Raw genomic sequence first — 17141 nt, forward strand, 5'->3', positions numbered from 1 at the left:
ATTTTTCGTATTTGTAACACGTACCTATATATAAAAAAAAAAATTGGTATATTTTTCCCTTAAAAAAAAATTGACGTAATGATTCCATAATAATTTACGTATAACCACATTCGGAAGTAGCGCACCGTCATATTATATAACACGGAAGGCTTACTTGACATAATGTTCAGTTAAACATATTATACATTTGTTTTATTCTGTTATATACATTGAAAAAATTATTTAAAAAAAAAAAAAAAAACAGTTATAAACATAAAATTGTTCCTTAATATGCAAATATTAATGTAGAACAATGTGGATTGACCAAAGTAAAACAAAAATATAATTCAATTTTTTTTTAAATTAGTACTATATACATGTAGTACGTTATACATATATATATATATATGTTTGCATACTGGCCCTTTTTTTTTTTGGAGACTCTTAATTATATCGATTTACATTAATATTAAAAAAAAAATATAACAAAAAGGAACAAAAGTTATAAATTACAAATCATTATCAGCGGTATATAATTGATTTTTATTAACATATAAAAAAAAAAAAAAAAAGTTACAAGAAATAAAAAAATGACTTCATATAACAGAACAGAAAAAATTAACATTATTTATATTGTGAAATTCATTTGACTATGAAAAATAAAAAATTAAACGCAATACAAATTAGATGTATATATTTGTGTGTGATTTTAAGTTGTAGATACTGCTAATTTACGAGATTGATGTACATTATTATATGAAGGAAAAAAATACAGGTATATGTAATATATATATACATGTATGTATGCTTTATTCAATAATATTTTTGTAACTTGCTCATGGTAGAAATATTCATAAGGTAATATAGCAGTGACATCTTGTATACTTATGTACCTATTTACATAATACAGAGCATTTGTGAAAGCGCTAGGAGAAAAATGGAAGAAGCAAAAGTAGAATATAAAATAGAACCGGAAAAAAAAGAAGCTGTTATAGATGCTTCGAATTGGCCATTATTACTAAAAAATTATGATAAACTAAATATTCGTTCATCTCATTTTACGCCTCTTCCAATGGGTAATTCACCATACTCAAGAAATTTAGAAGAATATTTAAAATATGGGATAATTAATTTAGATAAGCCAAGTAACCCGTCTTCACATGAAGTCGTTTCATGGATAAGAAAAATTTTAAAATGTGAAAAAACAGGACATAGTGGAACACTAGATCCAAAAGTAACAGGGGTACTACTAGTTTGTTTAAATAGGGCAACTAGACTTGTAAAATCTCAACAAGAATCTGGAAAAGAATATGTTTGTGTATGCAAATTTCATTCGAAACCTAATAGTGTAGAAGAAGTAAAGTTAGTATTAAATAATTTTCAAGGAGCTATATTCCAAAGGCCACCATTAATATGTGCAGTTAAAAGACAGTTAAGAGTTAGAACAATCTATGATTCGAAATTACTAGATTATGATGATATAAATAATATATGTGTATTTTGGGTAAAATGTCAAGCAGGAACGTATATAAGAACTTTATGTGAACATATAGGTTTGTTATTAGGAGTAGGAGCACATATGCAAGAATTAAGAAGAGTAAAATCTGGTAACATGACTGAGTATGACAATATGTGTACATTACATGATATTTTGGATGCACAATATATATATGATACAACAGGTGATGAAAGCTACTTAAGAAAAATTATAACACCTTTAGAAAAATTACTTATTAATTTCCCGCGTATAGTTATAAAAGATAGTGCAGTTAATGCAATTTGTTATGGTGCAAAGTTAACCATTCCAGGTGTTTTAAGATTTGATACTAATATAGATATAAACTCCGAAATTGTTCTAATGACAACAAAAGGTGAAGCAGTTGCACTAGCTATTGCACAAATGACTTCGACAGTCATTGCAACTGTTGATCATGGTATTGTTTCTTTAACAAAAAGAGTTATAATGGATAGGGATACATATGATGTTAAATGGGGATTTGGTTCTAGGTCTATGGAAAAAAAAAAATTAATTCTTTCAGGTCTGTTAGACAAGTATGGAAAACCAAATGAAAAAACTCCCTTAAGTTGGATAAAAAGTGAAGGTTATGCTCCTAAAATTGTTGGGGACACCACAATTTATACTCTGAATAATGATAATAGTGATAAAATGGAAGAAAATAAAAAAAGTACCACGATAATTCAACAAAATGCTTTGGATAATGGTAACTTAAATTTTAATGAGAGAGAGAAACAAAAACGGGAGAATAAACTTCTAGAAGCAAATAATAACATTGAACACTCTGACACAGGTGTAGTGAAAAAGAAACGAAAAAAAAAGTAGATACAGTTTAAGCAAAAATAATATGAATGTATGTTGCATACTTTCCTTTATAATACTTGAAAATTTTATGCATTTGTAAAAACTAATTTATGACAAGTTGCCAATTTAAAAAAAAAAAATTTTATATCTATATCATAGCAAATTTACAACAATTTATTCAATATACGCGTGTGTAATGTATGCATAATTATAATCCACAAAACGGTGGTTCTTTAGTGTATTACTTTGTTATTTTTCTTATTCTCATACCCACTGTTTTTCTTTTCTTTTTCTTTTTTTTTTTTAAATATCACTTTATTTGCTTTTGTTAATATTTAATGCAAACCACTAATATATACTTTCCTTTTTTAAAGTTTCAAAATTTTTTATTTTTAAAAGTAAATTTACAACTTAAATTGTAAATATTAATGAGGGTTTTATTGTTTCCATTTATGCATACCTCTACTTACCAATTGTTACTAGAAGAGGAAAACAGGGAAAATTATAATGTCCTAAAATCATCATGCTGAAATCCTTAGGATAGCAAAAATTTCAAGAATCTCTGCAAAAACATTTTAACTGATTACTTATTTAAAGCAGCAATAAAGACTAACAATCCTATAATGACATATACTCTCACATATTACCCTTTAAGTTCATATATCTGACTATGGACATATTGAACTTGATGATGTAATTATAAATGTTTTTTTAAAACTAAGATAGTTTAAAATTACAAAAAAAGTAGTTATGTGTAATGCTCGTTATTGAAACAGGACGCCTGTGGGCGCGCAAATCAAGCATTTGATGTATGCACGCATACATACATATATAAATGTATATATATATACGTTTATACGTTTACACGTAAGTAATAAACCGAATATATTAAAGCTAAAAATATCAAAAAAAAAAAAAAAAAATTACACACACAACTTACTATCTTATTCGTGTGTATTAGCACTTTGAAAAAAGCTTAAAAGAATACGATGAAAAATATGTAAGAAATAGGCCATGCAATTTTTAAAAATAATTAAAAAATGAAATTTATACATATATATTTATACAAATATGTTTGGTACGAGGGGGGAAATCAAGGCAATGTTACTTAAAGTTATATACATATATATACGTATGGATATGATTAAAAATTGCTAAAAATACAAAATTATTAAAAACACTTCAAAAAAAAAAAGAAAAATGAAAAAATTAAATAAACTTGGTTCATTACTATATACGTGAAACGAAAAAATGTTGGTAAAAATTAAATTTTTTAAAAATTATCAAAAAAAAGAGGATAAATATAGAACAAAAACAAAAGGTAATATTATATCATAAATGGAGTACAGTAAAATGCAATATAACGATTAAAATACAGAAATTTACTAAATGGAACTTAACGCATTACACATATACAAGAAACAATGGATATCTTCCCACTCTACTCATCTCCTATGTAATGTTCTTTTTCGTACGTCAAGTTTTCTCCTTTTTTTTATTCTTACTTTTGTTCTTTTCTTTCTCTTTATTCCTCCTTATGACATTCTTTTTTTTATCATCCTTTTCTGCTATATTCTTCTCGTTGTTTCCCTTCTCTTTGCTGCCGTTCTCTTTATCTGTCCTTTTCTTCTTATCACTATGTTCATGTGTGTCTGCAGCACCAAATACACGTTTATCCTTTTCTACAGTTTGGCCATAATTAACCTCATCCGTATTGGCATTTTCCTCGTAAAAAGAACTTACACCTCCCCCCTTAGTTTTATTTTGGACGCTGTGTGTAACATCTTCTATATCATAGTTGTCTTGTATAGTAACACGTTTAGTTTTCTTTCTTTTGGAGGGTATATAAGCGATATTTGAGTTACTGCTAAATTTTTCCATTTCTGTAAATAATAGGAGTTTATCGTTTATATTAACTTTTTTATAATTTGCCTCAGCTCTATTTAGAAATTTATCAAAATATGGATGAAATAATCTATGAAATTCTGAATCAACAACTGAGAGCAGTATACTATGTGTGTCTAAAACAACGTTAGCTGTTCTTTTAGTATTTTTTATAAGGGACAATTCTCCGAAATAATCCGCTTTTTTAAGGGTAGATAAGATAAGCTTATTTTTATTAATTTCTGAATTTTTTTCAACAGTTGCTAAACCTTTACAAATGATATAATATTTATCGTCATATGTATTTTCTTTTATAATAGTATGATTAGCTTCATGATATTCAACTTTCAATGCATAGGAGATATTATCAAGTATGTCTTGTGGGAGATATCTCAATATAGGTACATTTCGAAGTACATGCAAAATATGAATTAAATTGTGTTTTCTTTCTTCTAACATTGGTTTTAAGTTATCTACATAATCAGATCTATTTAAAGCCCATACAATAGCATTCTCAGAATTTATTTTTACTTCATAATATGCTGGTGATTCATTGATGACTTCATAACATCCATATATTTCCTTATTATCAATTTCTCTTATAATAGTTTCTATTCCAAATATAGTACGCGTAATAAGATTAGCTTTACCTTCAAATATAAATATTATAGGTCCTTGTTCATCATACTGATTTATTACTATTTCACCATAATTCATAATTTTTCTATTCATTAAAGTCGCAAAAAATTTCCTTTGTTCTAACGTTAAATACTTAAAATATATATTTGTCTCTAATAATTCAACTATATGTGCCCATTCATTTGAGCATGATTTATGATGATATTTGTTCATAATTATTGGATCCTCATAATTTACTTGAAAATTATTTTCCATAACATCTGTACTCATTTTGGTTAAATCCTCTTCATTACCTTGAAAAAAATGAACTACCTGATTTAATATAGATTTTTTAGCATTATATATTGTATAAGATTCTTCAATATACAATTCTCCATTTATTATACTAAGGATAATTTCTAGAGGTATATTCTCTTCATTCATTATATTGATTTCATCCCATATGTTTTTAATATTCATTTTACTGAGTCCAACCTTTTCACAAACTATTTCAAAATTTGCGTAATTACATAAACAGTCATCCATATTTAATATAACAACATTTTTCTTAAAAGCCAACATACTATTACCATACACTTCGCATAATCTTAAATTTAATTTATACTTATCTATTTCTTTATCCTTATATACAATTTTATAAAAATCGGTCAGAGTCAAAACGTTCTTACCATTACATAAATATTTAAATAAATTTTCCACATTTTCTGGTCCTTCAAAAACTTCTTCCATATTTAACAAAGTCATACAACTCAAAAAATTGTCGTACTTTATATATCCTGTATTAAATTTATCTATACTTTCATAAAAGTGAAAAATAGAATTGTACTCTGAACATATAAAACCCATTAATTTTTCTACCAGTTTATCCGTAGTTAGCTGTGTCGAAATAGAGGAGCTTGTTTTCTTCTTTAAAATACTGGACGAATTTTGGGTAAAAGCGGGTTTAAGGCTTTCGCTTGTACGTGTGTCGCTTACGCTAGTATCACTTATACTCTCGGCACGAGCTTCTTTTTCGTTCATTTTTTTCTTAGTAGCTCTATCCTTATCTGTCACCTTTATATTTTCCACTGAACACTGTACCGCATGTTTTCCTATGCTTAGGTCTTTTTCTTCATTTGGCACTATTTTGTCATGTTTATTATGCAAATATGATTTATCCTCAGTTGTCTCCTTTTTCACTTCATTTTCCTTTTTTTTACTACTATTTGGTAGTTTATATAAGGTTTGGTGATTATCCTTGTTGCTATATGCGCTCACAGCACACTTTTTCTTTTTGGTAAGCGTCCTCATTTTTTTTTCTTCTTTTAATTTTATCTTTTCGAATACCTTTAATTCTTTTAGCTTAATTTCTTCTATTTTTTGTTTCTTTTCTATTTGTATTTCTTGGAGTTTTTCATCGATATTTATACTTGTTAGACTACTACCATCACTTAAGAAGCTTTTTGAGCTGTTAAGCTCGTCCGTCTTGATGCTCCTTCTAAGGAAATTAAAATTGTCACCTATTTTTTTGCCTATATCTTCCTCTTCCTTTTCCCCTTTTTCGTCTGCTGCTGATACTCCTTCCCCCTTTTCCCTCTTCTTTTTTTTATTTTTATTTTTTGTTTTCTCCCTCAACTTTTTATTTATTTCCTTTTCAAAGCTAAACATCTCGCTGCTATCGTCCGAAATACTACTGAAGGAGCTTCCCAAATCAGGTATTTTTATTGATAAGGAATGTGTGTTTTGGTTAAGTTCATTTCCATATACAGATTTTAGCCACGAGGGTAAAGAATAATTTTTTGTGTATCTGATCTCCGCCTCTTGCAATAGATCATTAAATAGACTGCTAAAGTAAGTAATGAAAGACACTTTATCTATAGCTAGTAAGAAACAATTTGTATGTGCTATACATGTAGCTGTTCTTAACTGATCATTTATAATGGATAACTCACCAAAGTAATCGTACTTATATAAATAGACGGATGTACTGTTATGACTTTCATCTGCATGTTTCTTTTTATATTCCCCATTTTTTTGTAAGCTTTTTTCCTCTACAGAATCGCGTCCTTTATTGTCGATATTGACAGAAACAATACCCTTTTTAATAATATAAAAAAAGTCAGGTGTGTCATTATATTTAATAATAGTTTTCCCTTTTTTAAAAAATTTTAAGTTGCAATTTTTAGCCCCATTATACAGTTCATCATCATTTAATTTTTGAACAATACTAACTTTTTTAAAAAATTTTATTACCTTTACAATATAATCATTATCTTTTTTCTTTGTTTGAATATCATTGTTTATCGTTTCTGTCAAGGTATCAATTTGGTTCACATCTTTTGTTCTATTAAGTATTTCAATAAATGGAGAAAGAAATTCTTCAAATAGCAACGCGTCTAATGTATATAATTCACTATCAGTTATAGCTACTGCGATAAAAAAAGATTTCATCTTATTTAATATTAATTGATGACCAAAATATTGTTTATCTTTAAAAAGAGCTATTTCATCATACATATTTTTATATTGATTAAATTGCTTTATTGATATTTCACCTTCTTTAATAAAATAAAATTTGTCACAGTAATCGCCTTCTAACAGTACATGTTTTCCTTTTGGATATTTTTCATATTTTATATTTTTCAAGAATTTTCCTTTATCTTTCATATTTTTTAATATTTTTTTAAAAATTTTTGTTTTTATTAAATTGGATTCCATTTCTTCAACAAAATATTTTTGCTCTGTGTTGAACATGTTCAGAAGAAGTTTATCTAAATCGCTGTTAAATGATTTTATACAACTTTCATTAATATATTCTACTTCTAATGTAATATTATCAGTTGAATGTATAACAGAGGATAGTTTTTTACTTATGCTATCTGCACTAATTTGACTTGCGCTTTTAAGGGTTTTCCATTTTTTATAACCATCTAGAACATCACTATTATTAGAATCTTTGGATGATATATGAGCATTTTCCTTCGATAAGGTAAAATAGTCCTCGGCACTCCTGCTGCTTATCTTGTTCATCGTATCATTTATGGTGTCATTTGTTGTTTCATTTGTGGTATCATTTGTAGCTTCATATGTGGTGTCATTTACTGCACCTTTTATTGCACCGTTTCCCCCCTGGTGCATGGATGTATCTCTTATATTTGTAAAAACATAATTTGAAATAATATGCTGAATACCTTCCGTGTAGTTATCACGAAAATACTGTATGAACTCCTTTGCTACATCCTTGTTTAATAGGGATAAAAAATATTCCTTCGAAATAGAATAACAATGAGCTGTATCCGATTCGACCACTACTGTACATGTTCTCAATGTGTTAAACATAAGTGACACTTCCCCAAAAAAGCCATATTGTGACATAGTGTTAATTGGTGTATCTTCTCTATTATTACAATAGAAACTAATTTTTCCTTCTTTCAATATATAAAAGTTTGTTGGATCATCATGTTGTCTTATTATTATTTTTTTCCTCTCATATGTACATTTTTGAACATTAATAGATAAGCCTTTTTTCAAAGCATATGGGAAATTTTTAAATATTGGTATGAGGTCTATAATTTTCATAAATTCTTGAGAAATTTCTCTTTTTTGATTTATTAGATGGATAAATTCGTCCGTATAATGAGAGTTGTTTACTTCTATTGTAGCAGTAGCAGTGTATGCTACATAATTACACAAATTATCCCTTTTTATTACATTAACACTATTTATGAAAAAATTAGAATCCTTGTTATGCCTTAATATTCCATTTAACAGAATAATTAATTCATTGTTTATGTAATTTATATCTGATGGTTTAATTTTGAACTTTCTTTCTTTGCTCTTTTGTTTATGACACTCTTCAGATGAAGCAAAATCATGTCCTTTTTTGTAGCATTTTTTTTTTAATTTTTGTATAAATATCTTTTTTTCATTTTTATCTAAAAAGTTGAAAGGATGAACATTACTCAAAACTTGAATGACTGCCTCTATTTCATCAGCAGTTAATTCATATGTTGAAGTCATTTCCTCTAAATTGGTGAATAGTCGAGAACATATTGTACCTTGTAATATATTTTTATGGTTACGTATATATTTTGAATCCTTCTCTTCATTATTATGCATTAGATTTTTTTTTATTTTATTAACAGTTTCCTCTGTTTCATGACTAGTTAAGTGTATTTTACCGTTCAAAAAGGCAGAGAATATTTTATAATCTAATAAATCACATTCTAAAAAAGGTAAAAAGTTATCCCATAATGTTAAACAATGATTTAAATGTATTCCTATATTATACATTAAGCACATAAAAATCTTTTTACTTATTCTGTTTATTTTATTCATTCGTATGTCTGTTTTACTGAAAGATGTTTCTCGTTCATAAAAAGAAAGTTTATCCGAATGCTTATATCTATATCTGTCTTTCATAAACAAATTGAACGAGTCTGACATTGAATTTAGTGCATCAGTATTAATAGATGAACTGCTACTTATTTCATCATTATCTATATTCCTGTCATCATCACAAACTTCTTTATTTATTAGTAGTCCTTTTTTCAAAGATCCATATATTTCAATAATTCTCCTTTTAATTTTAGAAAACGGGCACTCAGACCCTTCAAAATAAAAATAAAGATCTTTCATTTCAATAACAAAATTAAAATCATCTATAGTGAAATATTCTTTATACAATGACAAGTCATAGTTCACATAATTATAGCCATCGTCTAGGATATGTGCATTGTTATGGTTTTTATTTTTAGCATTTGTATGTACAGTTTTTCCTCGCACGTTGGGGTTAACGGTGCTTCCTTTCTTCTTGTTGTTACTGATTTGTTCTATGGTACTATTTTGCTCATTGTTATTATATTCAATTCTGTTACCATTTTCAATGCTATTACCATTTTCAATGCTATTACCATTTTCAATGCTATTACCATTTTCAATACTGTTACAATTTTCAATGCCATCACCATTTTCAATGATGTTACCATTCCTCTGACTGCTTCCAATCTTCAAATCGTGGCTTCCACTCCTCTTACTGTCATTTGAAAAATGCAGCGTTTGTAATATTTTATTTTTGTTGGTATAATAAACATAAAAAACAATAGAATAATATAAAGATATGATATCCTCTTGTGAGAAATTGTATTTTTTCATTTTTTCATGTTCATAATAAAAAAAAATAAATTCATTCACGTTTATATATAACTTATTTTTCTTTCTTATTGATTTAAAAAATTCATTTAAATTATCAAAATTTTCACTAATATTTATATACATTAAATTCTTCATATGCATTGATATAAAATTGTTCTTGTGGTATTCTTCTTTCAAGGATGTTTCTATGTCTAAATAATAAAGTATATGCTTTAGATAAATATATCTTTTCCCTTTATACTTTTCATCCATATAATTAAAATGGTATAAGCATGAATCTCTAGATATTCCAACTATATCACAAAAATTTACAAACGAAACATCAAAAATTTTATCAAAACTATTTATGTCTTCATCATGAAACAGATTAATTAAGTTTATTACGCCTCCTTCTAATAATCTACCTTTAAACTCTTCATAATTTTCACTCGTTATATAATTAATCTTATGATATAATGTTTTCAATGACGACGTGTTATTGTTATTACATATGTATTCAGTAACCAGTTTATATTCAACTTCGCTTAGGCTCTTAACTACATCTAAATTTTCTTTTATTTCTTTTATTTCTTTATTTTCTTTATTTCCTATGTTCTCTTTATTCTCTTTATTTCCTATGTTCTCCTTAATCTCTTTACTTTTATTACTGTGTTTATCTGATTTCAAATAATTACGTAAAATATACTGTAAAATATAATCTGCATTTATTTGTACATTAAATATCTTGTTTTGGTAGGTCTCTATTAAACCAGTCTTACTATGTAATATTAAATTCAAAAAAAAAGTGTACACATTTTTATCATAATGATAGAGTGTTTCTCTGAACAGATGAATTTTTACTTTAGAATATTTGTTATTTTCAAAAAAGTCTTGTTCAGAGTATTCACTTCCTAATTTCATAAAGTCATTATCTGCGGAACTCCCCTTTTTGACACTAAGCTCATTACTCCTATTTTCATGAGATAAACTACTATTAATAGAATATGTATTTGTATTTACATTTTCATCTGTATTTTGATTTGCATTTTGATTTGCATTTTCAATTGCATTTTTGATTGCATTTACACTTGAATTATCATTCACATTTATATTTTTATCTTCTTCCCTTTTTTCCTTTTTATCCACGAATTCTGAATATATTACGTTTTTCATGGTGTTCTTCCTTTTAATTTGATTTAAAGTACCTGAACTGCTTATGCTTTTCTCCCATCCTATTTCTTTCCCTTCTTCATTTTTGTTATTTACGCTATCTGAACTTCTCATGCCTTTCACCCCTTCTATATCTTGCTCTTCTTCGTTTTCGTTATTTGTGCTATCTGAATTTCTCTTGCCTTTTACCCCTTCTATATCTTGCTCTTCTTCATTTTCGTTATTTGTGCTACCTGAACTTTTCATGCTTTTCACCCTTCCTATTTTTTGCTCTTCTTTATTTTTTTCTAAAGTATATGAACCATTTTCGCTGATTAGACTTCTAACGTCTTCCTCTTCTTTCATTTTTTTTGTACTGTCTGATTCAATGACTGTTTCAATACTTTCCTCTTTTTTTGGATTAAGTGACAAACTTGAACTTCTCTTCTTTTTAACGTTTTTCCTATATACTTCTTTCGTAGTATCTAATTTAATTTCATCTATATAAATGTTGTTGTTATCACCTATATACTCTACATTTTTATTATTTTCTTGTTTTTCTGTGATTGCTTTTATTTCCTCTTTAATTTGTTCTACTTCAAATGATTTTCTCGACATGCCAAATTTTATGCTATGTTGACTTATATTTTTATCTGTTACATAAGATATAATACTGCACTTATTTTCAAGAGATTTGGTACTACTCTTACTATGATATGTTTCATCAATTGATATAGATCCCTTATCAAACGAACAAATTAGTTCATTTTTTTCATTTTTACTGTTTCCTCTTTTTACTGTTTTTTCTTTAATGATATTTTTAATATTCTTTCTTAAAATTTCTAGAGAAGAATCATGTCTTCTTGGGTTCTCTTCATTAGGATATAATTTATCTGAATTTTCATTTCGATTCTTAAAGTTTTCCAAATTGTTTTCATCAATTTTGTTACTGTTAGCTCTATTGTTTTCCTCTTTATTTTCATTTAATAATTTATCGTTACTAGATCTACAAACATATTCTTCATCGTTATCTCTAATTGTTGTTATGTCGATGGTAATGTCACAGTCTTTTTCATTTCCAATTTCATTTTCGCTTTCTATTTCGCTTTCTCTTTTGCTTTCTCTTTTGCTTTCTCTTTTGCTTTCTCTTTCACTTTTTCTTTCTATTTCTCTTTTTATTTCTGTTTTTTTCATTTTCTTTTTCTTATTCTGCCTCTTTTTCTTCTTTTCTTTTTCTGCCTCTTTTTCTCTTTCCCTTTCAATTTCTGTTTCTCTATCTTTCATTTTATCCGTATACTTCTCTTTCTTTTCTTCTTCTTTCCCCTTTTCGAATTTTCTGTTTATTTCTCCTTCTCTTTCACTTTCCCTTTCAATTTCTGTTTCTCTATCTTTCATTTTATCCGTATGCTTCTCTTTCTTTTCTTCTTCTTTCCCCTTTTCGAATTTTCTATTTATTTCTCCTTCTCTTTCACTTTCTCTGTCTATTTCTCCTCTTTTTATTTCGCTGTCACTATTTTTCTCTTTCTCCTTTTTCCTTTTGCTTCCCTTTTCTGTTGATTTTTTCTCTTTCTTTCGTTCAACTTGATAAATGGCCTTTGTTTTATTATCACCAGAAGAATATTTGGCTTCTTTGTCATGATACTCTGTCTTTTCTACTTCTATATATAAGCTTTCCCTTTTGTCAGTAACCTCATTTCTAGATAAACTTCTATTATATTTTTTCAAATCATTTTTTTTTTTTTTTTGATATACTGTAGTAGCTCCACCGTATTATTTTTTATATTATTAGGACGTAAATTTTGATTGCAATGTGAAACATGACCATTTTTAATATTTAGCACATGTTTGTTAAAAAAAGCATTCAACTGTTTTTGGTTTATCTGTTTTTTATACATACCTTTTTGTTGCATATAGTAGTCATACATACATTTATATTTCATATATTGAAAAATAATTTTATTATTAATATAATTCCTAAGGCTGTTAATTCGTTTATGATTTTTGAGGTTACCTAGAAATAGGATGTTGTCTTCATTATTGTTGAAACGTGCATTAATCAGTGTATCGTCTTTTTTTTTACTTAATTTTAATTTATGATAATTTAATATTTTATTATCATTTGTTTTTTTTCCCAAAATATTTAAATCTGATTTTAAAATATCATCAAGTTCTTTTTTTCTTTTATTTATTAATTTTTTTATTTCAAAATAGTATAGTTCATCTTCCATACTATCATCTAATTCTTCTGGACTTGTGTTGTCTTTTTTGTTTTGCCTTAAATTATTTTCATTTTTCCTTTTCTAATTGAAGAAAAAAAATCATATTACAATAAATTATGAAGAGAAAATTAAGTACATTGTCCAGAATGAATTCTCTTGAGCACTAACTAAAAAATATAATGTTCAGAGCGATGTAGCGACATCATGTGCATATACACACACATACATACACATACATAAACATATACACATATATACATACACATACATAAACATATACACATATATACACACATACATAAGCATATATATATATACACATATATACACACATACATAAACATATATATATATATATACACATATATACACATATACATAAGCATATATATATATACACATATATACACACATACATAGTCATATATATATATATACACATATATACACACATATATATACGAAAAAAAGTGATTCTGAAAATAAACTAATCAACCTAATATACTTCAAATTAGTGACGGAAATACAATCGTCACTTTATTCATCGAGTTATAGGAAAAATGCATATAATTAAAAATAAGAAAAAGAATAAATTTGTATCTTATGTATATGTTCTACATAAAACAGAATTTTGTGAAAAACTTAAGCTGTTCTCTTAACACATACATTCTTTTTTGTTTTATTAGATACGATTATATATAATTATACATATACGTAATTAATAATGTGTGTATATCTATATATGTATTTATTTATCTTTAACAGACGGGAAAGATACACAGAGTATATTAACTTCTTTAAGCAGGTATGCTCTATTTGTTATTCCGCACTACTTTTTCTTATAATATTGACAATATTGACTTAAAATTAAAAACGAAAAATTTATAAATTATAATAAGCATATACATACGTACATATATATATAAAGCCAAACAAAATTCGTTCATCTTAAAATTTTGTAAGAAAAAATTAACACAAATATTTTGATATATATTTAGTTAAAAGTACACAATTTTTCTTTAATTTTTGATTATATGTACCTCGTCCAAATATATGTACAACGCCTTGATTTGTTCTACATATTTACATATATTGTAGAACAGAGTTAAAATATAAATAAATTCAATAAAAATACATATATCATTCGAAATTTTCAAAAAAAGAGAGAAAAAAAAAAAAAAATATATATATATATAATATATTGTTGGTATATCTTACACACGAAAAAAAGAATAATTCATTAATTTCAAATAAGTGTTAGCATATTTATGCAACAAATAATTATTACAGAAAAATTTAATTACTAACAGCGTTAACGTGTATATAAAAATAAACATGACAATTAACTAAAAGCATTAACAGCTTTGAGAGAAAAATTATTCTATTGCTATGATATTTTTTGTAATATTTACACACAAAATTTAACTTAATTCTATGAGATCAAAACATTTCACTTAGATTAGATAATCAGTATATGCATTAACATTTATTGTGTACATTATGTATGTAGAAGTAATATGGGGGAAAAAAATAAGTAAAACATATTAAAATTGACAAATATTAAAAGTATGTAATGCGGTGTAACGTATATAAACATTTGTTGTATATTATTTAAAAAATAAATTGTCTGACATGAACACAAAACTAAGAGAATATCATATATTTATGCGTGTTTATATATATATGTATATATCCGGATAAATCAAAAGTCGTAACGATATTCGCAAGAAAATTATATTATTTTTTATTTTATAATCATATACATATATATGCGCATATACGTACACATACCCATATACATATGCATACACATACCCATACACATATGCATACACATACCCATACATATATGCATACACATACACATATGCATACACATACCCATACACATATGCATACACATACCCATACACATATGCATACACATACCCATACACATATGCATACACATACCAATACACATATGCATACACATACCAATACACATATGCATACACATACCCATACACATACATATATATATATATATATATTTTTTTATCTGTTTAAGCGTACTTTGAGATAGTCAATGTCTTCGTCCATTTTCTTAATCCTCCTCCACACTTGAGTCAACATTAGTTGATTATTATCAATTTTTGAGCTGTTCATTTTAAACATTCTAAGGTATTCTGTATTATTCATGTCAGTAAAACAATTCTTATATTTCCTTGTAATTTTTTTCGATTCTTCTTCAAAGCTGTTATTTGTAGTATTTGCATAATCGCTGATATTTAAATAATGCAGATTTTCCTTTTCATTTTTGGAACAACTTGTGTTGTAAAGTTGATTTAAATTATTATAATTTACATTTCTGTCATTATTTAGTTTGTACAATTCTGTTAAGTCATTTTTTAATTTATCTCTCATATTATACATATACGTTTTATAAATTAAAGATTTTTTTTTTTCGTTTAATAACTCATTCTTTAAATCCACATTTCTATTTTCTAAAGCGCGTACATCATGGTATAGCATTTTGACATTATTATTTCCATATAATTTGAAGTTGTTTTTTATCGAGTTATCAACATTCTTATTTGTGGAATCATAAAAATAATTAAATTTTTCTACTAAAAAAGGATCATTTAAAATAAAAGTTTCTATTTGTAAAATTTTTTCTTTTAAAAATGCATTCTGCATTAGAAGTTCTTCCTTTTCAATTTTCATATTTTTCATGTTTCTTTGAAATATAAGTGGTTCTTCATATTTTATATTGCTATTAAGGATGTTCAGTATATCTTCTAAAATGTTTGCGCATTTAAGTATTCTTTTTATTTTATGCTCCATCATAATTGAATTATTATGAGCTAAATAATTTATGTTATTATCCACAATGTTGTATTCATTGATGTCTAGAATGTGATTGTTCTGATTGTCATCCATATTATCCATTTCATATAATTTGTACAGTTTATACCTCTCATCTGAATTATTAGTTACAGAATTTATGCTTTCATTTTTAGCATTTTGACTTAATACTTGCTTATCTCTATTTAATAATGAGTTATTTAATTCAGCATTATTTCTTTCTAAAGAAATGTTTTTTCTTAACATTTTTTGAAATTTATACTTGATAAATTCATTTTCATTGTTTAATTTATTTATTTCGTGTATATATAATCCGTTTACCCCCTTTTTATATTGATAAATCTTAAGTATATTTCCCTCATTATTTTTTTTAATTAATTCTTCATTTTTCTTTCTTAAAAAATAATTTTCTTGTTTTATAAAATTGTTGATATTTGTCAATCTTAATATATACTTTTTTAGTGAACTGTATATGGATGATACATCATTTACATTATTCCCTTCAGTTGATTTATAATTACGAATACTTCTGTCTCTATGCCCCTTCAAGTAATCATGAATATTTTCTATTTCTCTTGATTCAAGGTCATCCATTTTTCCGTAACATTGTCTACTAGATTTTTTTAATATTTCAAGTTTTCTTCTTTTTCCTTTTCCTCAATGTCCTTGCATATGCCTTTATTATGGTGAATGTGTACATATATATATACATATATATGCACTGTATATTTCATTTTCTTATATTTAACTGTATTTACTGATTCTTGGCTCTTCATAAATTTTTTTTTTTTTTTTTTTTTGTACAACCCGTACTGCTCAGGATAAAAATACACAGAAGTTATCTTTTTTCACATCATTTATATTTGTGAGGGCTTTCTTAATAATATTGCTCAATTAAAAAAGAAATACGTTACCTTTTTTTTTTTTTCTTACAAATTATTTGCAGAATAATATTATAGAAAAAAATAAAATATTTAAAATTTGTTTTTTTG

General features: G+C 26.1%; 2 protein-coding genes across 2 annotated transcripts; one reads left to right on the forward strand and one right to left on the reverse strand.

Annotated features, from left to right (window-relative positions):
• Positions 1 to 916: 916 nt before the first annotated feature.
• Positions 917 to 2320, forward strand: MKS88_005042 (H/ACA ribonucleoprotein complex subunit 4; the record flags this gene model as incomplete). Its single annotated transcript, XM_067218268.1, has 1 exon — positions 917 to 2320. The coding sequence occupies one exon, from the start codon at positions 917 to 919 to the stop codon at positions 2318 to 2320; it is 1404 nt and encodes a 467-aa protein (XP_067071418.1).
• A 1455-nt stretch (positions 2321 to 3775) lies between these two features.
• MKS88_005043 (rap guanine nucleotide exchange factor) lies at positions 3776 to 16743 on the reverse strand (the record flags this gene model as incomplete). Its single annotated transcript, XM_067218269.1, has 3 exons — positions 3776 to 12834; positions 13095 to 13383; positions 15358 to 16743. The coding sequence occupies 3 exons, from the start codon at positions 16741 to 16743 to the stop codon at positions 3776 to 3778; spliced, it is 10734 nt and encodes a 3577-aa protein (XP_067071419.1).
• Between the last annotated feature and the right edge of the window lie 398 nt (positions 16744 to 17141).

Source organism: Plasmodium brasilianum, chromosome 13 (assembly GCF_023973825.1).
Source record: "Plasmodium brasilianum strain Bolivian I chromosome 13, whole genome shotgun sequence".
Lineage (NCBI taxonomy): Eukaryota > Apicomplexa > Aconoidasida > Haemosporida > Plasmodiidae > Plasmodium > Plasmodium brasilianum.